The sequence below is a fragment of the Siphateles boraxobius genome, unplaced genomic scaffold (genome assembly GCF_051911475.1).
Source record: "Siphateles boraxobius isolate OS27281-9 unplaced genomic scaffold, OSU_SipBor_1 46, whole genome shotgun sequence".
NCBI classification, from domain to species: domain Eukaryota; kingdom Metazoa; phylum Chordata; class Actinopteri; order Cypriniformes; family Leuciscidae; genus Siphateles; species Siphateles boraxobius.
In genome coordinates this window covers 11892825-11916050 of record NW_027509097.1, presented here as the reverse complement: position 1 = coordinate 11916050, position 23226 = coordinate 11892825, and the positions used below count along the sequence as shown (strand labels likewise).

Sequence of the window (23226 nt, the reverse complement as noted above, 5' to 3'; positions counted from 1 at the left end):
AAGCTGCAGTGATCAAAATATTTTAAAGATGTATATATTATAAGGTTAGTTTTGAGAATATGTTTGAGATGGTGAATATGAGCCAGATGCCGAATATCTTGGGAAATGAGCTCTGACGATGATGATATAAAACATCTGCTCAAAATGAACCGTTCCAAGCTCCAAAAGGTAACAATATGCTTTATTTTATTATTCAATTGTTACTCTATTATCAAGAAATTTTTAAATTCGCAACAGGTGGAAATCCATCCATGTTAGATAGCTATAGATCCAGGTGGCTCAAGCCCCGAAAATGTGATTGGCGAAACATTCATGCATGGGTTGAATAATTGAACTACTGGTTGGAGCCAGTGCCTTATTGCTAATTAGCTGGGAACTGATAGATAAATATTTGAGGATTTTTTTTTATTTTTTCATCAAGACTATCAAGACCTGGCAAGTTTTAGGATTTATGAAGTCGTAACGATGTCCGGTGCGTTAAAATCACTTTAGTTGGAGCAAGATGCTGATGTAAAAAACTTTTTAAGTCTTCACTTTTTACGTTTTTCAGTTTGTGAAGGTGCTGTAAACTGAATCATTATATATTTGTAATTGTTTAATACTATTTTGAGCATGCAATATAGCTAGTTTTTTACTATAAACAAAAATAATAGTCAAATTTATTTTAATTATGTGACTCAAAGAAAATCCTGAGTATATCTCTATTGCAATTACGTCTTGGTGCCGTTCAAGTGCATTAAACTCATAAATATGATCTGTCCAACATGACTCGAATGCACTATCCCTTTAACTAACCAACCAGTTCCTTAATAACCCTTCCTTGATGCCCTCCAGGAAGTGACATGATTTTGGTGGGAAAACAAACAAAAAAACATCAGTGAGTGTTAGCAATAGATTTTATTGATTCTGTGATGTTTCTCTCATTTTAAAACATGACACCCTGTTTGACAAAATTACAGAAATCATGTTAAACATCTCAAATATATAAACGAACCTAAACCTGTTCAAACTCAATCACTAACGGAGCAATGGCTCTTTAATTCTTCCTTTTCATCAAGCATCCTGTTCATTTTATTGCCATTGTCTAAATAATAGTTCACTTATTTTCACAATTTATTTCTGAAAGTTCTTTTTTTTATAGAAATTAAAAAAAAAAAAAAGTTACAGAGCTCAAAAAGGTACTGCAAAACAGACATATACAGAAAGTTGTCTGCTTCAGACATTGCCTGTTTCTAGATGATAAAATGTACAACTCCTGGAGACACATATTATTCAATGAAGAAAGTTAGAATATAATTGCAGATGGATGAAGTCCAGTTGGCACACAGTGATGAGTGAGATAGTGAAAGTTCATGTTTAAAGTATTCAGGTTCACTTCATCAGGCCCTTCCCAAAGGCCAACGCCTGCTCGGCTGCCTTATTTCCTGCAGCGTCTGTAGCACCTTTGCCGACCGCGCCGCTCAACATATCGCCAATGCCTACGCAGACAGAATGTATTGATCAGAGAGATTTAAACTGGATGAATATGATAGAGGAAGAGTTTAAGATTATCTTCCCAATAGCTCCTTTCAAAAGAAAAGCAAAATATTACCTCCTTCCTCTTTCTGGTCTTTTGCGCCTCCTGCCTTTTTCTTGTCTCCTCCGATCATTCCTCCAACTTTCTCCTTGGCCACCTCAGCTAATTAAACATTTACGAGAGTTAATAATCTTGTCTGTACATGTTAGGTATACGGTTAGCCCTTAATTACAGAAATTACTAGCATGCGCCACTTCTTGGAAGTTGGAACTAACTTACATTGGTTTTCAGGCATCAATTTCAAATTAATGTAACCTTCAATGAACAAAAAGATTATAAATTATGTTTCTGACTTACCAGCCTTGTCAATAACCTTGTCTACGTGCTTGTCCATGTTTCGTGTTTGTCAGTCAGGAACTGTGCGTTTGCATCAGAGACGTCCGTACTTATAGGCTGTTGTGTTTAACCTCTTTGCACACACCCCAAAGCATTGGATGAGGAACACCCACTCTAACATAGCATTCTTTATCTCTGTCACTCCGTTTCAACATTTAAGGAGCGTTCAGAGCTGGGGAGAATGTTTTCATCAACACATTTAATTGCTAAAATAAGCCATTCAACTTCAACAGTAACCCCCTTAGGGTCAAAAGTATAGTGTTTGCACTGTGTTCAGGGCATGGCATCGGACACATAACTATTAAAGTAGTGGAAATACAAGCTTTCGCCGTTGTTAGAGAATACAGGGTTGCGTGACTCATGAAAGAAGCAGTTGAAGAATTTATTATGAGAAAATAAAGCCAAGCTGTTGGTGGTTTTACGATGATGTTTTTTTTGATTTACAGCATCTGGGATCATTTGTGATCATTTTTCTAATGTCTTTTTCCATCTTATGCATTTTGATACTAAAGAATGTTTTTATGTTTGGTGGATTTGTTGAAATTCAGGTGCAAAGGAAAAGAAACCTCTATGGGGTCCAATAGTCTGAGACCACACTGAAAATCCTGGATTTAAAAAGTTAAATTTAAAGGAGAGCAATATTACAATAATACAATCTAGGAAAATAGGGGTGAATTTAAATATTTTAACTACTTTGGTTGGAGTGACTATTAATATATTTGTCATATGCTTTGCACTAACTTCTAACATGAAAAGCCACACTTGTGACCACAATGAAAATCTAGGATTTAAATTTAAATTAAGGAGAGATTTGGGATTTTGAACAAAATTTACTAAATGAATGAGAAATATTCAAGATCATTACTCGTTTCTCAAATAAGCAAATTAGTGATATTGGCGACGTGAACTACTTTTGTGGTAAAGGTCAGATTTCTGCAGGTACTTCAGAGGCATAGAGATATATACACTAGATGTTCAAAACCACCGCCATCTTGGAACAGGGGTCTTGTCATAAGAAGTAACGCTGCTATCTCTGCCTGTACTTCGAATTCATGGATGATGCCGGACTTTTGTGCTGCGTATGGATGTTCACACGAACGAAATCTAAAAACCAGACAGCAAGGGATTACATTTCACAAGAATGTGTAATTTTGTAATTTTTTTTTACATTTCTCTGGACTTTTGTGTCTATTTGTGTCTCTGGACCCAATGATAAATACATGTCTGACCGTTGGAACGAACCAAAAAAAAATAGTACATCGCATTCATGACGATTTATGTCGATTTCATTTCCATTAGACTTTTTCCTACATTGGCGCTGATGCATTAAAGAGGAGGAGCTCCCCTTTTCCATGATGAAAAAGGCTCTATTGACGCATTCGTTCCAATGAACTGCCGTAGCCAAGGCGGAATTTAGTGTATTTATCTATGCTTCAGAGGAATATCATAGTATTACCATTAGTTGTCCAAAAAAAAAAAAACATTTTAAACCATGACTTTCATAGCGACATGCAATGAAATAAAAATTCATTAAAGGTATAATTCATCCAAAAATGAAAATGTTATCATTACTCACCTCAAGTTGTTCCAAACCTGTATGAGTTTTTTCTTTTCTTCTGTTGAACACAAAATAAGGTATTTTCAACACCCATTGACTTCTATTGTCTACTGTCAACTGTTTTATTGCCAGCATTATTTAAAATATCATCTTTTGTGTTCAACAGAAGAAAGAAACACACAGGTTTGAAACAACTTAAGGGTGAGTAATTTTCATTTTTGGGTGAACTATCCCTTTAACTGACTGAATGATTACTGGTTCTCCAAGGAACTTGAAATAGTGGTATATAAACGTAAGCATTACTTAATATTTGTTAAAAAATAAAAGAAGCATATAGGCCAACCTTCCTCTCATTTATTTATTTAGTATGTTATAGTTTCTTCAAAGCAGAAACTTTTTCCACACATATGTTTACAGCAGCAGTGTATACAGCTCTATACAACCAATGTTCTTACTATACAGACTCACTAACCAGTAGTTTGCTCTGTGAACAGGGTGTGTACTGATGGATCCCTAAAGCGTGATGTCCTTAAGGAGTGGTGGATAATTACTGTGGTCTGTAAGAATGTGTTTTGGCTTGATGTTTGTTTGTTAAATACCAGTTCAGATCTTGATCCTGAAGCGCTAGCTAATAAAAATCTTTCTGTGCCGTTCATTACCCTTCATCCCCAAATTCCACTGACATGATAAGGCCTGGCTCTATTATGTCTATTATGATCAAAAATATTTATCTATAAATTATATTTAGATTCCAAAACTAGTACACACTTTTTCATCTTTGCTAGTCTCCTCTGTACCCTCCATTGATGGTGACCAGCAGCGTTAGTAGTAAATACAATTAACAACGCTACTAACTTCACAATTTCCATGTGAATTTAACGACAACATCTCATTACCTGTAACAAGCTATTTGTTCAAACAAATGAAAATGCTAGAGGGTGTTTAGTGTGTAGAACATTTAAACAAAAAGGCCTATACAAGTGCACAAACTAGTGAGCTGAAGGCAAAGAACAGTGTAAGGTCTGTTGCGATGAACAAAAATAGGAATAAAAGTATTTTTTATTTTCCTTTTTGTGAGCATAAGCGCTAAAACGGTATGCAATAAAATATGTTATATAATGTTCATAGTGCACATCGCTCTGGAATACTTGATTCTGAATGGTCAGTAGCACTGTTCTTGATGCGATTGAGATATATACAGTATACAAACAATCATTGATGGCTGAGAAAATGACACAATATAAAGCAATAACATAAACCTTTGAAAAGTATGTGTACAAATTTAGTCATGTTATATTGTGCAATATATAAATATGTGCAAAATGTGTGAATTGTTATTTTAGCAGGGCAGTAGTACATAAAAAATATATATAAATGTAGTTATGGTGTCCGAATATATGCTCTACAACTACCATACAGCTCTTTACATACCATGCATGCAGAATCTGTAGTTTATGGTAACACTTTAGTTTAGGGTCCAATTCTCACTATTAACTAGTTGCTTATTAGCATGCATTTTACTAGGATATTGGCTGTTTATTGGTACTTATAAAGCACATGACTTATTCTGAATGAACATCTACATCCCTTAAAGGGATATTTCAAGTTGTTCCAAACCTGTATAGGCTACATTTCTTTGTTCTGCTGAACACAAAGGAAGATATTTGGTTTGTTTGTAACTAGGGTTGCAAAGGGGCGGAACATTTCCAGTACATTTCCAGAAAGCTTCCGGTAAATTTCCATGTGAAGTTAAGCTGGGGAATTTAGGAAATATTCCATATCAGAAACTTTCCATGGGAATAATGGGAATTAATGGGAATTTAGGGGAACTAACTGGGAAATTGATTGTAATGTAATCCATCATTGTATCATATCCAAGCATAAATATAAACAGAAGTCATAAGAAAACATCCATGCAAAATGTTTTCTTGGGGCGGCAATCGCGATGTCGGCTAAACATCGTGATGTCTGTCAGCCTAGTAAGAATACTAATGCAATGGCATGAACAGATACATAAATAGTAAGGCTATATAAACAACTGGAATTATCTTGGAAACATATTACAGGAGGCAGAGAAAAACAGCCACATGAGGTAGCTAGCATCTGCCCTATGTGGTAAATACATTTATGCTTGCTTATTAGCATCTAACTTATCTACTTCACGTTGTTTAGTCCATAGGCTCAAATGTGTGCCTTCAATAGTCTTGTGCTTTGGGCTTCTGTACATGTGATGGAGGCATGCACAGAGCCAGTAGGGGGTGTGGTCTCAATAGCCAAGCAGTAAGCAGTGTTCTATGTGCATGTGATTGAGGAATGGCATGGATATTCAAGTGTATTTGAATGGCATCTGTTTGTTTTAGTCAAGATTATGCTAAAATATACTTTCCTCAACTATATTTAAGTTCCCTATGAAGAGCCAACCCTCAACTTTGAAAATTCCCACTTTATTCCCATAAATTCCTGTTAATTTCCTTAAATTACTATTAATTCCCATGGAAAGTTTCCATCTTTGAAAATTCCCAGAATTTTGCAACCCTATTTGTAGGTTGCAAATAGGGTTTGCAAATAGGGCCCCCCCCCCCCCCCCCCCCCCCACTATGTGCGGAGAGCATTCATGTCAATAGCTGAATATAGTTAATGGTATAATAGAATAATAGTAGTAGTGCATATATTTGTACACCATATTTATACTGGATAGTACATTTGCAAAGGACACCTCCAATCCCAACCATAAAATCAAAAATGACACACATCCGGCATAGATTTCAACAAAACTCTTTATTTCACTTATACAGTTTATAAAATCAGCTTGCCTGCTTTGATGCCAAAATAAAAGATATGTGGGACATTTGTTTGTTTGTGTGTATTTGTGTGTGCGTGTGTGTGTGTGTTACAGAGAGAGCGAAGAGAGACAGGCTCAAAGAAAGAAAGCTTGAGAAGAGTGTGTTTTTGTGTTTTGATCGTGTGTGTGTGCATGTGTGTGAATATCCGAGTGCTGATAAGGCAACATGCAGTCTTCAGTTTTTTGTGGCTTCAAAGAAAGAACAAACTGCAATGTTTGATAGCTTTGTCTTAGTTCCCTACAGCAGACACAAGCCTGGGGTGGATCTGATTCTGAACTGGCCGTTGAGTGAAAGGACAGGGACGGGTTTGGGTGGCCATGACGGCAAGGCTAAATGAAGATGAAGACGGTGATCTTATTAGTAAAGATCTACACTTCTTAGCATTCCCTTGGTAAAACACAGTTCATAGAGTCAGCATATAGCACAGTGCTACAGAACAGACCAAAGACAAACTTTGCAACGGCGCTGTAGTATTGCTTTTACATCGCGGGCACCACAAATTCATGATCGCACACCGACTTCACATGCATTGCAACAAAATCAGGATGAAACAGAATGTGTTTGAAGATTTGATCTCTTTCCACAACATCGAAAGACTGTCTTTTCTTGTTGTCCTAGCAGCCGAAGGATTCAAAAACCCTTTTTCAACAGACCTATTTCACTCAATCACAAATTGAACCAAACCTCACATGTACAAGCGAATGAAGAGATGCAAGTCTAGCACAGCTACATCAATACGGATAATCATTTTTTGTTTTTATTTTACCTATGTATACAGTATGCGTTCACATTTTGTGAATAAACATATTTGTTCTTACTCTAACAAATCGCACGGTAAGTCTATTGGTCAAGCACACAGTAACTCTATTCTGCACACACACTGAACTAAAGGAATGTAATGTATCTCTTAATGTACATACAACTTGTCATTGCGTACATTGCAGCATTTTCAAGACTAAATAAATCGAAAAATGGCTATGATCTCACAAAGATCCAGACGCACATTGCTACATGCCCTGATGAAATGAGATGTATTGCTTTTCTTACATTACTGGTCATGCGGGTATCTTTTTTTTTTTTCTCAGACATGGTCCTAAAACACCACCTCAAGCTCTGATATCAGCCTGTGGGCTTCACAGTTCCTGTCCATTTTTTTGTGTGTAAGGAGTGAGTGAGGGTGTATGTTTGATCGTGTCTGATGAGGTGCGGACGGGCAGAGGGATGACAATAACACTAGAGAACAGTATGATGCCACCACAGATGAAGAGGATGGGAAGCGTCACACATCTAAAGGCTACAGGGCTCAGGGAAAGTCTTTTTCAACTCTGGTTTTCCATACAGTCACAAAAAAATATCGGTAACATCTGGAGTCGGGTCGAGGTGAGGATTTGGAGCAGAAACTCAGAGGGAAGAGAGGGGACCGTTTCAGCTTCGGCACTCTGGACTAATACCCCTGGTGAACCGAAAGAAAAATATTGATGTTCAACACAGATTAAGTCATTCTTATCTGCACAGATGCTTTGGACACTTTCCATAGAGAGAGTTCAGAATCAAGTCATTCTTTTTTCTTTTTCAGGAAATGGACAGTGAAAGTAAGTGTTTATCTTTCAGCAAATTACCAGGATTGCCTCAGGAGGTCAATTTCCTCGCAATAAACATATGCAAATACAACCCCATTTCCAAAACAGTTGGGACATTTTGTAAAATGCAATAAAAATCACAATCTCTGATTTGTTAATTCTCTTGAACCTTTTATTTTTTTAACTGACAAAAGTACAAAGAAAAGTTTTCCAATGTTTTCACTGACCAACATAATTGTAATTTTGTAAATATAAACAAATTTTGATATTGATGGCTGCAACACATTACAAAAAAGCTGGGACAGAGGCAAACAAAAAAGTGAAAAGATTATAAAGATTATAAACTCTTTTGAAACAGCCCACAGTTGAGTTGGTGAATTGGTAATAGGTGAAGGTATCATGTTTGGGTGAAAAAGTGCTTCTCAGTCTTTGCAAGCAAAGATGGGTCATGGCTCACCACTTTGTGCAAAATATCATGAGAGAATTGTCAAACAATTAAAAAAACCCATTTCTCAATCCAAGATTGCAAAGAATTTGTCTTTCACCATCTACCACACATAATATTGTGAACAGATTCCGGGATTCCAGAGAAATCTCAGTCTGTGTAGAGAAAGGCAGGAGACCACCGATGAATGTGCGTGACCTTTGAGCCCTCAGACGGCATTACATGAGAAACCATCATGCAACTCTGTTAAATACAGCCAGATGTGCACAGGAGTACTTAAGAAAACCATTTTCATTGAACAGTCTGACGCTGCATCAAGAAATGCAACTTGAATCTCTGTTACGCAAGGGGATGGCTTTACATCAGCTCTATGTGGAGATGCCGGCGAGTTCTCTGGGCCTGAGCTCATCTGGTCTAAAAGACAGTGGGAATGTGTGCTGAGGTCAGATGAGTCCATGTTTCAGCTTGTTTTTGGGAGACAATGGACATCGCGTTCTCAGTCCCAAAGACGAAAGGGACCATCCAGATTTCCATCAGTGACAGGTGCAAAAGCAAACATCTGTCCTGGTATTGGAGGCATATTATTTGGATTGTACAGAGACATAAACTGCCATCAAGATGACATTTTTCCTGGGAAGCAAGACAATGCCAGGCCTCATTCTGCACAAGCAGATCTGTCACTTATTGAAAATGTATGACCCATCATGAAAAGGAGAATCAGGCAATGATGACCACAGACTGTTGAGCAGCTGTCTTGTATCAGACAAGATTGGGCAAATTTTCCACTTGCAACACTTCAACAATTAGTATTCTCAATTCCCAAATGATTTAAAAGTGTAATTAAAAGGAAAGTTGATGTGACACAGTGGTAAACATAACTCTGTCCCAACTTTTGTGGAGTGTGTTGCAGCCATCAAAATCAAAACTATGTAGAAAATAAATGAGTTTTGGAAATATTTTCTTTGCACATTTGTCAGTTAAATAAAGGTTCAAGATAATTAACAAATAACAGATTCTTGATTTGATTGCAGTTTACAAAATTTCCCAAATGGGTTTGTATAAAGCATTCATTCATTTGAAAATCTATATTTTATAATTATTTTATAATATAGTGTATAGTGAATATAATAATTATCTATAATATATATGTTATATACAAACTACTGTTCAAAACTCAGATACTTTTATTCAGCATGAACGCATTAAATCAAAGACATTTAAAATATATATATATTATATATATATATATATATATATATATATATATATATATATATATATATATATATATATATATATATAAAATGTATTTGAAATAAATGCTGTTCTTTTGAATTTTATATTCAGCAAAGAATCCTGAAGGAAAAGGTGCCAATGTCTTCAAAATTGATAATAATAATTTTTTGAGCAAAAAATCAGCATTTTAGAATGATTCCTAAAGACTGAATTTCTAAGATTGGAGTAATGGTGCTGAATAAATTACATGTTAAAATATATATATTAAAATAGAAAAGAGTTATTTTAAATTGTAATATTTCATAACATTACTGCTTTTATTGTATTTTTAGATCAATTCAATTCCAACTGATTTAAGCATGAGAGATTTACCAACCCCAAAAACGGTATATAATTTTATTAGATTTTTTTCATGAGAATTAATCAGACGCTATAAGACTTCTCAGGCGAAACAGGCTAAATCCTCAATTTTAAAGGGAGACGTACACATTTGTTTAAAAAAATTTACGACATGCTAATTTTATGTTACAAACAAGTTTATCTAAAAAAAAAATGGGACAAGCTCTAAAATTTTTTTTTATGGAAAGTGCTTTTTTTTCTCCGTACTCACCTCTCCACCCTCTCCTCCTTCCATGCCGCCCCCATGGGAGAAGTCACCCTGTGGAATACAGACACCATTAAGATCCAAGATACAGCTGCTCCTGTCTTAAGCTCCGCCTGTCATTCATATATTCAGCAGTTAATCTTCATACAGAGCTCAATAACATTGCTTTTGTCATAGCCATTCTAAAGAATATCCATTCAGACATGCAGGGATGCAGCACAGCCACAGGCCTCGGCTCTCAGACACTCCCTGTGCAGGGGGACCATGTCTCTACTGCAGTGTGTTATGACTGCTGTCTCTGCAGGGATGGAGGGAAGGAGGGAGAGATGTAATCGATGGCCATGGAGTTCAGTCTCTCTCTCTCTCTCTCTCTCTCTCTCTCTCTCTCTCTCTCTCTCTCTCTATTTGTTCTGCTCCTCTGCTGAGTCACTGTCACTGTCCTCCTCAAAGTCCTAGATTTTGTTCTCTACATCCCCATCAAATCTTCCTGTCCTTCAACAAAATTTTAAAAATAATGTTGCGATCTGTAACATTTGCCAAAAAAGGATAGTCGTTTTAGAGGCAAGTTCGATTTTGATGAGAGATTGCGAAGACAAACATCTGTGGCTTCATTTATAAAACGTGTATGCAAAGATTTGATCTTAGAAGTGTGCGTACGCTAAAATCCACGCCAATGTTCAGATTTATCAAAACGATGTTTAACACAATGCCAGGTTTCAAGCAGGTGTACGCACTTTTCTTTGTGACAGCTTAGGAGTACTGTAGGTATTTTGCAGAACCGCAGAGCCATACGTCACAGCAGTCTGAGGACAGCAGCGCTAGGCCTGCAGTCTCAGACTAGTGTTGGGGTGGAGCTTATAGCGTCATTAAGGGTACGTTTAGTGGTTGGATGGGGTTGAGCATGCGTTAAGCTTACAGTAATGGAGACGGGTAGGGTTAGTGGTTGAAGCGAGGTATGCAATCCTCAGCCCCACCCTAACTTCCGGTGCAGCTGTTCTCAGACTGCTGTGACGTGTGCTTCTGCGGTTCTGCAGTTACATCTATGCCGCAATATTAATAATACGGGATTTGATTCTTATAGTATGCGTATGCTAAAATCCATGTTTTTTGGGATCAGTGGTTCTCAACCTTTTTAATTCCAAGGCCCCCCATTTTCCATAACAATATATTTAAATATTCTTGATATCACACTTTTATACTTGGGCTTTCTCGTATATATTCAAGACGGTGGTGGGAAGTTGGGAACCCTAGTCGTTAAGAGAGTGAATTAAAATAAGAAATCTCTTGATTTTTAGTTGTTTTATCTTATTTCAATGTGTGTTTTGTTTTAAAGTCATCTTGAGGCCCCCTTAGAACTTTGCTGTGGCCCTAGTGGCCCCTGGTTGAGAACCACTCTCTTATATTAAATGTAGGACGGTGTCTATTCAACATTTTATAAATGAGACCCCTGGTGTCCTTAAAGTAAAGTGCACCAATGGATCGTCCAAAATAAGACCTAGAATGTGGACGTATAGGGTTATTTTGATTTAATGATTATTTTGAAGCATAATTGCTCTCTGAATATCTATAATCACAGTTAAAAAGCTTATGATAACCCATTTTGACAATGAAAACTGATCTGTGACTTCTAGAAAAGTCTGTACAATACAGAATTTTAAGGACTTTTATGTATATTAATAAATACATATTAATGTATGTTTTAAAGTATGTTTTGAAGGCAAAACTTTGGTTCTAGATAAGCCATTATTCCTGACATTATTGAACTTATTAAAATGTATAAGACCATTTTAAAAGGAGCAACATCAAATAATATTGTGCAGGGGAAACATGCATTACCCATGAGCAGTTAGAAATGCACACTGCCATTGATAAGCTGTCTGAGGATGTAAAAGTTTAAGTGCTTTAGTGTCATTTACATGGTCTTTCCTGCCAGAATACATGTTCTGGTAGAAGACATGACAGAGTGCACAGGCTGTTAGTTGATGCAATGGGAATGATTGAATTAAGACAGGTAAATATAAGGATAGATCTGTCATCTGTGTGTTATGTGAAGATTTGCTTCTCTTGATGATGCTATTAAGGCCTCATTATGCTTCTGCGTCAACTCCACGGCGTAGCTACGCCGTAACTCCTACGGCGTCGTGGCCGTTTTATGGTTCTGCGTCAGGTTGAGTTGCATCGCGGTGCATCTGACCAATCACAGCCCTTGCGGTCTGCGTCGCCTTGACGCATAGTTACAATTTTTTGGAGGTGCACGTCGAGCTACAGCGGAGGGGTTCGCGACGACGCAGAGGGGTCTGCGGGGGTACACCGTCGATTCGACGCAGAAGCATAAAACAGGCTTTAATGTAGATTCAGAACAACAATTCACTTAGTTGTCAGTGACTAAAGCTCCAGTGTTGTTATTGTTAGCTAAAACTACATTAATTGGAATATTGAAATGAAAGATTAGAAATGAAATATTATTTATATAATAGTAACAACATGGATCTGCTCCCTTGAGCTCTGAGCAGAAGTAGAGTTTTCTTTCCAGCAAATTACTGAACACTAACAAATCATGAACTTAAAGGGATTCCAGGTAATCAATGCAGCCATTCGATCTCATTATGTACAAGGAAGAGAATGACTCCAGTGGGGACTGAACGAAGCCAACTGAACTCTGCTGTTATATGGATGGTTGCGCACATTTGCCCTATCAGTGTCATACAGCAGTCCGCTAAATTTAAAGCTCAATCTCATATAAACCCCCATTCCCAAGCCCATTTAATAAGCACCTCATATAAAGCCTCATCCTGTCAACAGCACAGTTGTACAGGGGGGGGGAAACAAACAGAATATGTTAGACACAAAACAAAGTATGAATACAGTAGCTACATGTAGTACAGTGCAGTATTATCAAACAAAACTGCCTTTAGCAGTTAACCCAGGTTAGAAATGGATCCGTTAGGCTAGACTTAAAGGTCTTTGAAATGCAACACACATGAAATATTAAACAGAAAGATAAATATATGCCGATTTTTGGGTCATCTAAAAGGACGATATCTAGTGCAGGTGGACAACCGTATGAAAGCGCTGTCACTCACCGGGTTGACCATGCCGGTTGATGCACCCACATTCTCCAGCCCCTCTGCTGTCTTCTGCCCCATTTCATTAGCACCGCCTACCGCTGTTTCACCCACAATATTCGCCTGGTCGGTGGTCCTGTGGGCAACTGTGAGGGATAGTGTATGTCTATGACTTCTCAATTCTCAATTTCTATTTTCTAAAGAGCCACACTTATTAATTTCTCACCTGTGTTTACGCCTGACACCACTCCCTCCTTTGTCTTGTTGCCTGAAAGAAATAAACGTGAAATGAAATCTCTATGAGAATGGTGCAACAACCTCATTTTACAATGGAAGAATGAGCTCCATATAAAAGCATGTAGAGGAAAAGCCACCCCATTGATGAGTCAAAATGTGAAATATAGGCATACTCTACGGTTCAAAAGTTTGGGGTTGGAAAGATTTTTTAATGTTTTTGAAAGAAGTCTCACCAAGGCTGCATTTGTTCGATCAAAAATACAGCGAAACTTGTAAGTGAAATATTATTACAATTATAAATAACATTTCTTATTATTATCATCAGTGTTGAAAACAGTTGTGCTGCTTAGTATTTTTGTGGAATCTGAAACTCTTTGATGAATAGAAAGATCAGAAGAACAGCATTTGTTTCAAATCAAAACCTTTGGTTTATTGTTAATGCCTTTAATGACACTTTTGGTCAATTTAATGCATTATTTCTGAATACAAGTTCTCTCTCTCATTTGAATTTTTTAAAATCTTACTGACCCCAAACTTTTGAACGGTAATGTCATAGTCATAATAGTCATAGTCATAATAATAGACAACAGCATGAATAATTTGTGTGTGTGTGTGTGTGTGTGTGTGTGTGTGTGTGTGTGTGTGTGTGTGTGTGTGTGTGTGTGTGTGTGTGTGTGTGTGTGTGTGTGTGTGTGTGTGTATACATAACATATATATATATATATATGTATATATGTATGTGTGCGTGTGTGTGGTTTTTTTATTATAAGTGAAAAAATTATACAAATGCACAAACACAATAAACATTAAGCAATATACAAGTATGCAAAGTACACAGATTTTGCAACAATATGCAACATACTTGAGACATTAAGACATATACAAAATGCAAGTCTCCTGTTTAGTCAATCTGATCTCATCATTTAATCCTGCTGATGTCTCTATTCACAGGTGATAGAGGACTATTCAGATCCGTGCAAACAGAGGGGAACTCCAGCACCACTTTAATGCTGATAAGATTCCAAACACTTCATTAACAGACGCTTCAAAGAGTTTGCCAGTCAGTCTTACATCCACCCTCAATATCATTATATTACACAGATCACTGCCTTGCTGTCATCATACATTTAAAAATTCAACACAAAGGACATCATTTCAGCTGTTCGGTTATTAGTGCAGTCTAAGCAGATGTTGAAATTTGTATAATATTTGGATGCAACCTGCTTCCATATTTCAGTATGTCTTCAATTTATATTTATACTTCACTCAATTTATATTTATACTTCACCCTCTCTATTCTTAGAGAGTTCCCTTCCTTCTCCCTCTCTTTCTCTGTCCATTTAGAGATCCATATCTGTCTTTCTTTACGTAAAAGCTTAGTTTTGAGTAGTTTCTGCATGGCTGCATGCAGTCTTCCTGTATGTGCCTTAAAGGAGATCACTTTATATATGTCGAAGTCTATCTGCACTGTTTGCTTTTCAAATACACATTATCTGTTTGTGCGAGGAATCTGCTTGTTGATAAAGGGTTTGCAAGATTGGTTGCAGTCGAGGAGATCAGCGTAAGACACTGCGTCATACGCTGATGCTGATGACACCGCATCTTCAGAAAATCAAAGGATCAAAGGCCATTCACAGTACCAAACGCAGTAGCTTTCTCACTCACAAACAGAGAATAAGTAACCTACCTTCGTAAAAATCAAACCTGAGTAATGATTTCACACCCTAGTGCACACAATGCCATATAAGCACTATGAAGTCTCCTGACAATACATGCACTTCGGTGAGATTCGGATTTGCAGGCCTGTGACCTCTGCACAGGTGACCTTGGTGGAGGAGTGCTTATAAAGATTACATCGTACACAAATGCATGCTAGGTTGATTGTTGACCTGATTGGATTAGGTAAGATTACCACTGTCGATTTATAGGTGATGAAAATTACATCGAGGAGAGGGTTTTGAGTGTCTGGAACGCTCTATAGTGTGTAGGTCATTTTGAGATGCTGTCCATTAAATTGGCCGTGCAATGAATCCTATATAGTCATTTTTTTACGTTGAACGGTGTTTGTAGTTTGTATTTTCTGTCTCAGTCGTCTGTCGTTTTCTCCTTTTGCCATCTGTTCATTTCATGTTGTGATGAGCATAAGCAGACGCTATGGGGCTACAAGCCTGTGACATAACACTGAGCTCTCCACCTAATTTCTCCATCTCTCTCTCTACGGTGGCATAGGGAGAGGATGAGCGTTAGTCATCTCAGTCCACTCACAACCAGGCAAATCCTGCTGCATCGGCACACGTTCTCTCTCACACACACATACGCATGGAGACGGCAAGCACAGAGGGGGAGGGAGTAAATGCTGCAGTGCTCAGCTGATCCACTCCCTTTATGCCCCCCCTTACTTTCTCTCTCGTTCACATGCACATAAACAACACTTTATAATGCATGCAGAATGAAATAATGTATTAATGTACTCATGTAATATTGGATAAAAAAACAACAGGTACATCTCTTATTCACATGCACATGAGTGCATGCAGGAAATCAGTAAAAAGAAAAAGAAAAAAAAGAGCAAATATCTGCCTAAAAATGGCATTTCTACAGCACTGTAGTGCATAATGCATTTTTCTGCATGAATAAAAAGTTAGTAAGGCAACAAATCTTGGTATAAACTACTATGCTTTGTTAAAATGTATATATATATATATATATATATATATATATATATATATATATATATATATATATATATTATTATTATAATGCCGAGATCTATAATGACAACTTGACTTTATTAAATTAAATAAAAACAAAATATTTCAAATTATTAAGTGTAACTGTATAAAACACGTGTTTGTGTTTATGTGTAAAAAAACACTTGTTTTTAAAAATTCATCCGAAATATTAGTGCACGCTGATATTGTCATTGTATTTATAAGCTTTTACTTTGTCCCATTCAGGTCTGTACTACCATCACTCTCTCCTTCACCACACCCCGGGTTTTGTTCCCTGCACCATTTTCGCAGCATTGTTTTTTTTATCATTCATGAATCTCACATTCACAGCTGCCTCCATCTACACTCTCACAGATCCTCAGCAGACTAGAGCACAACCTCAATGAGACCCTCCTCCCAAAATACACACACACACACACACACACACACACACACACACACACACACACACACACACACACACACACACACACACACACACACACACACACACACAAACACACACACACACATATAGTAATGAAATGCAGACTCATCCATCACAATCTGCATTAAATCCATTGGGAATAATTGCAAAGACCTTTACAGAACACAGCTATAATTGTCAGTCAGTACTGCATTATTTTACCCTGCGTGGGACACACACACATCAGCAAACATCTGCACTCACCCACATACATGACTCCTTCCTTGGTCCTGAGAGCTGCCTCTTCAACCCCAGCTTTAGTTTTCTCAGCGGCGGCCACCACTCCTTCCTTGGCCATGGAGAATCCCTTCATTAGAGCATCCATCCTGGACGTTGAGTTTGACTATGATGCTCTGCAGACGGACTGGGCCTGGCAGGGTTTGCTAGGACTGACGGTGTCTGGCTAAATGCTGAAAGTTTCAGATGACAGGAGAGAGGAATACAGAGAGATTCTGCGCCGGGACAGATGGATACACGGACACCCTGGAAAGAAAGCAGTAGAATGAGAGTGAGAAAGAGAGAGAGGCGAGCAGGCGCAAGAGAACAGGATGCAGAGAGACAGAACCTGCTGGATGCTGCAGTGCATTTAAGTCGTGCTGCGGCTACAGCCTCCACCCACCACCCACCCCCACCACACACACACACACACGCATTGCTTCTCACAGCAATGTAGAGCAGACTGATTACATATTTATTACGCTCTAGCCAGCAGTGCATTAAAACCAGATGATATTTACAATTATTGCCATCCTCTTGCACCTTGGGGACATGTGCTCTGCCTCAAAAAGGTTGTTTATTTCTTTATGGGAATTCATTTGAGTGTATAAACATTCTTATCTGGCCCATGAAAATAAATATTTTACCATTACCACAGTAAAAACATATGTATACAGTAATATAATATAATATTATTTTATTGTAGTGTATATATATATTTATATGCGTGTGTGTGTGTGTGTGTAGTAATATGTATACTATAATTTAATGTCATACAATGTGTCAAAATATATTTGCTTAGTAATATATATATATATATATATTACTAAGCAAATATATTTTGTATATTGTATATTATTTTTGTCTGTGTATACTATTATATTTATTTTATTATTATACATTACAATGTATGTAATATAATATAATCATTTGCATAAAACCAGTCAGTGTCTTGTGTGACCACTGTAACGGGGTTCAGATATTATGGAAATAATGAAGCAGGAATTGGCTTACGTTCAAGCAATTTAATAATAAATAAAATAAATTAAAAAACAAAAGAATAAGCCGGCAGCCCCTCACGGACGACTGCTGGCGACACAAAACAGAAACAAAACACAACATAAAATCAAGCCTGTTCCTCTCTATTTTCAGCGTCGTCGCTCCTCCTTTTATGCTTCCACTCCTCCGTGAGAGATGCGAGACCGGTGCGTCTCACAGGTGACGTTCATTATCACTCACGCCACTGGCCTCGCGCCGTTCTCTCACATCCCTCGGCCTTGTCCTGCTCGCCCCACCACCATTGCCTCACGCAGTGCAACACATCTCCTCCGCACTTTCTCTTTAACAGACAACACTGCTTTCATGTGATCAAGCTCATTCTGTGAACTTTCGGGGTCCACTGGCGTCCCATCATTCTCGGGGCTTATGTCAAAGAATAGCTTGTTGATAATGTGTTACGTGCTGACCTGTTTCCTGCATTGTGGACAGGTTTTGATTGGTGCCGACTGAAACCACTGGAGAAGACAGAGATAGTGAAAAGTGTGACCACAGTGATCAGGTTGTTGATTGTGGTCTGTGGAATGTTGGTCCACTCCTCTTCAATGGCTGTGTGAAGTTGCTGGATATTGGCAGGACCCCGAACACGTTGTTGTATACGCCGATCCAGAGCATCCCAAACATGCTTAATGGGTGACATCTCCGGTGAGTATGCTGGCCATGCAAGAACAGGGATGTTTGCAGCTTCCAGGAATTGTGTACAGATTCTTGCAACATGGGGCCGTGCATTATCATGCTGCACCATGAGGTGATGGTGGTGGATGAATGGCACAACAATTTGCCTCCGGATCTCGTCACGGTATCTCTGTGCATTCAAAATGCCATCAATAAAATGCACCTGTGTTCGTTGTCCATAACATACGCCTGCCCATACCTCAACCCCACCGCCACCATGGGCCACTCGATCCACAATGTTGACATCAGCAAACCGCTCACCCACACGACAGATGTTCTTAGCCCTTCACCATGTTGGTTCTGCCACTGCTCATTTGATTTTATCCATATCCACCAGGATGCTAGTTCTACCAGAAAGACTCGGGAGATATAATGATGTAACAAAGCATTCATTTATTGACAGCCCAGCAAGCAATTATTTATAAAGTTCTTTGGCATAGGTCCCATCCGTAGTTCATTATCCGAGGGTACCAGATCTGCATTTCCGGCCTCAAGACGAAGGCGGGGCGCTGCCGACCCCCTGGGAGGTATGGACAGGACCATTCTGGTGGTGTTGGGGAGGGTGGAGGTAGTTATCGCGACAGCATCTGTGAACTCAACCATGTGTAAGTACCAATCTTTTATACAGAGAGTATAAGGACGTGATTGGATAGATGTGAAGGTAATAAGTGACGTAGTAATTAAGTCTTCCTGGCAGAACTTTATGCTAAAGCTTTCATTTCTGCCTGTTCGGTGTCTGTTCCGCTTCCTAGCCTGGCCGTCAATCTAAAAGCAGTCCAAGGGTCCTTCCAAGCGACTGTCCTCTGAAACGCCTACAGCCAACCTCCACCGGCAGGTTCCAAGCCTTCCTTCCTTTCTGATGGCAATCGAGAATTAACGGCTGATATTTCTTAAGCTTACGCTTGTGTGCTTCTTCCATCCTCTCTTCCTAAGGTACTGTCAGCTCGATAAGTAAAACCTGCTTGGTACCCTTCGACCAGAGCACAAGAGTCTGAGGCTATGGATTATTTCCTCTAGGAATTTGAACTGCTTCTTAAGGTCTAACTGCATCTCCCAGTAATTTTCTGTGGCCAGGACTCCTTTACTCTTCCTCTCTGTTGTTGCACTCTCCCCAGACCTCAGGAACTGAATAAAAGAAGCTGTTTTGTTTTCATTCTGCTCCACCCCGGCAGCCAGCTGAGCAAAAAATTGGTCATGTCGCCACCGAAATTTCCCATCCATCAAACTTGGCCTGCACAAGGAGAGAACCTGCTCAAGGTTAGCTGGCCTTCCACCGAGCGTGCAGTTGTTGGTCTCTGCCAACCCTCATGTATGGAGGTTTGATGGAGTAGGTAGGACACCATACAGAACACAACAAAAACTAAATCTGGTGCTCGTCCATGCCCCAGATGTCCTGCCAGGTCAGAACCCTCTACCGCAATCTCTCCCAACTCATCCAGCGGCCCTGCTTGTTCATGGCTGCAGACTAAACATGTTGACTTTCCTCCTCTCCCTTACAGACCCTCCTCTGCACCATGCCACACCGGCCCCTTCACTCACTTCCAACTTGCCCTGGTTGAGCAACCTAACCCTTGCCTTCCCTGGGTCATTGACCCGACTATGTCAGCATGATGCAGGTGCTCCTCCGCCTCCCTCAATGCACTGCTGTCTAACCACTTGCAACCCGTTCTTACCCGGGAGATTAAAGGGTATTGCCTCCTCAAACACATTTAAAGGGGTCCTACTATGCCCTTTTACAAAGTCTGGATTTTGTTTTTGGGATGTACTAGAATATGTTTTCATACTTGACTGTACAAAATTGTTCACATATTTTACATTATTACAACTCCTCTCTCCCCAGTCTGGTTGAACACGTCGTTTTTGATGAAGCCACTCCTTCCGTAATATGAAATGTGCTGTGATTGGTTAGCTGGCCCAGTCTGTTGTGTTTGGCAGCGCTTACCGCGTGTTCGGGAAATGTCCCATCCCTTCATAACCGCAAGCTCTACTCAGATGTAAATATTAACGATGGCGTTGTAAGACTGGAAAAACTGGAAGAACTGTAAGAGAGGGCTGTTCTCTAAAAGAACAAAGGGAATTACCATTTGAACTCACTTTTGTGCACCATTCGAGACACATGTCTCACCCCAGAATCATTCTAATCTACATCTTTTACCTTGACCCCCATTCTCCCCCCACTTCTTTTCCCTCATGCTGATATCATCTGAAATTCATCCAAAATATATAGGGTTTTAATGTGAACAATTATCATACAGTTTTCTACATGTTTGGTATCATTTGAAATGTCTCAGTGTGACTGGTACAAATGTCTCATTCCCAAAGAAGTAAGCCAAAAGGTAATGAAGTTCTTAAGAGTTTAGAAATATCTTGCATACAAAAGGGTGTGACTTTCAGGCAAATGGTCGTATACTCACAAAAGGTGTGACCTCCGAAATCAAATTACCATTGTCAGCACATGTTACCATGTGAAAGAGATTCTGTCTATATAATGAAATGTAGCAAGGGGCTCAGGGCCTTTTCTGTACCTCAGATCAGCCTGTGAGGCTGAGAGTTGCCAAAATTCTCAGCTTCATGTATTTCTTAAATGTCAGGTTAACATTTCTCCTCTTTATTCAAGAGCATTTGGCGTTTTGTATTGATTATCTTTGAACTGATTATGAAATTGTTATGATACATTTACCTGACATAATAAATTGTAACATTTGATTATTCTAATTGACTTTGACATTATTTATATTAGAGTTAAAATGAAAAGTCAAACATTCGCTCACATTTAATGATGCACAGATATCATTAAAACCTTTTTCATTTATGGAGTCAAATAACGAGTTAATACATATGAAAAAATGGATTTCATTTAATCTTGAATGTTGCGAAAAAGGAAAGACTTTTTCACGCAGAGCCCTTCACCCGCTAATCAGAAGACCATCATTGGCCTGATCCAGCGCGAGTTTACAGCGTCAATTTCAAACCATTTCAAACCCGATTCAGACCCTGAAAATGTTAACGAACAAGAGGATTGTGCTGAACGGATTTCAAGGACGAACTTTGCAAACACGGATTTTACAGGACGTTTCAGAGTGGTATGTTTTTTTTTCTTATAAATACAATGTTATCCACCATTTAATCATATTTGTCATAAAACTATGGTAATACAAACAGTAATCGAGTAATGTGTACAGTCTTAGAAAAGCATGAGCTTACAAAAGCTAAGCTAAACACAACATCAAGACTGTAATATTAGTTAGCAGGCTCGCGAGGCAAAACTTTGCCCTTCAATTACATCATAGCTATCATTGCAACAACTTAAAATTGGAACTATTAATAGAAAACACAATTACAAATAATAAGAGTAACTTACAAGTTAAGATCCATATACAACAGACTGTCCCGACAAAATGTGAATGGCTACCTCTTTTACGTAGGCTTCGTCTTTTACTCCATGGCTACGGAAAAGCTTTTGTGCATATAGCCTGCATTGTACTCTGTCTGTCTGCTGTTCTCCGTAAAATGTGCAGGGCACAGACAAACGTTGAGGATATAATGTTCAGGACCAGTGTTAAAATGAATGTTAACCTCTCTAAGTTTGTCAGCCTTAGGACAAACTTTTTCCTGGGTGTAAAAAACAGCGACAACAATTCTTTCTCTTCTCTAAAGCCGCCCAACATTGCCTTACCCCCTTTGTAGCGTGTTCCCGGGGGCCGGGTTTATGCAAATTTTAGGGTTTGTGATGTCACCAACCCGGGAAGAAACTCGTTGTAGTCCCTACCAGCCGTTTGTTGTAGTCCTTAAAAAGTTATTTCTGTAAAATAAAACATATCCGTTTGCATTGAACTTTGAGCATCGTAAATGTCCACAGTCAGCGGTGGGCTCTAGCAAATCCATCTTGCAGCTCGCTGGTGGTGGATGGCTGGTTACTGGATGTGGAGTGGGGTCGGTGTGTTCACCAGCCAGGCAGTCATTGTTCACCAGCACCCACTCAACGAATCTGGCAAAGTCTTTCTTTGGACTGTCCGCAGGAAGATGTGGCTTAGACCAGTCGCTCAAGCCAGGGACGTGCACAGGAATTATGAGGGGCAGTTGCTCTGACCTGAAAAAAGGGCTTCCCCTACAATCAGCTGTGCTTCTTGCTCGTATTCAGTTCTGATGGTAGGCTACGGGCAACTACACATGATTTGAGGTATGATTGCGTAAAGGGAACAGGAATTCCGGTAGGAAACAGAATCGACTGCTAAACCCAGGGCCGATCCTGAACTCCCCCTGGGGCCCTAAGCAAAAGGGGCCCTCTACCTGACCTGTGACGCCGTGAGCTATGTAAACCATTTGCCATTGCCACACAATCACACCTGACACTTCAGTGCTCCCAATACAATCCTCCCTCCTTGAAACAAAACAGTCAAAGAATAAGTACAACAATATAGAACAGAATGAGGTTCAAACAAACAATATTTATTGAATAGAGTATTTTCTATAGAATGTTAACATAACAAGTGAATATTAACGTAAACATAAATAAGAAGAAAATAATAAATTATAACCCTGAGCTTTGGCTTTTGGGATTAACTTTGGTTCTCCATACAGCCTGGGTATTTTCGGCATCA

At 38.8% G+C, this 23226-nt stretch overlaps 1 protein-coding gene and 2 long non-coding RNA genes across 5 annotated transcripts; 1 reads left to right on the top strand and 2 right to left on the bottom strand.

The window, feature by feature from the left end:
• Positions 1-29: 29 nt before the first annotated feature.
• On the top strand, positions 30-16516 carry LOC143709993 (uncharacterized). The gene is made up of 4 exons (XR_013194432.1): positions 30-168; positions 3637-3671; positions 14432-14540; positions 16438-16516. It is a non-coding gene; the product is annotated as an uncharacterized LOC143709993 (long non-coding RNA).
• On the bottom strand, positions 879-2051 carry LOC143709991 (uncharacterized). Its single transcript, XR_013194431.1, has 3 exons — positions 1874-2051; positions 1592-1678; positions 879-1478 (listed from the first exon to the last, which is right to left on the bottom strand). It is a non-coding gene; the product is annotated as an uncharacterized LOC143709991 (long non-coding RNA).
• Positions 6230-17344, bottom strand: sncgb (synuclein, gamma b (breast cancer-specific protein 1)). 3 transcript variants are annotated; one of them, XM_077200830.1, is made up of 6 exons: positions 17244-17344; positions 16883-17161; positions 13470-13511; positions 13262-13389; positions 10185-10232; positions 6230-7766 (listed from the first exon to the last, which is right to left on the bottom strand). In XM_077200830.1, exons 2-6 carry the CDS (start codon positions 17001-17003, stop codon positions 7758-7760), a joined length of 348 nt encoding a protein of 115 aa, XP_077056945.1. In that variant the 5' UTR covers positions 17004-17161; positions 17244-17344; the 3' UTR covers positions 6230-7757. The 3 variants fall into 3 exon arrangements, with proteins under 3 accessions (XP_077056945.1, XP_077056943.1, XP_077056944.1); XM_077200828.1 differs by lacking the exon at positions 17244-17344 and adding an exon at positions 12953-12970 and having other exon boundaries at positions 16883-17238; XM_077200829.1 differs by having other exon boundaries at positions 16883-17275.
• Between the last annotated feature and the right edge of the window lie 5882 nt (positions 17345-23226).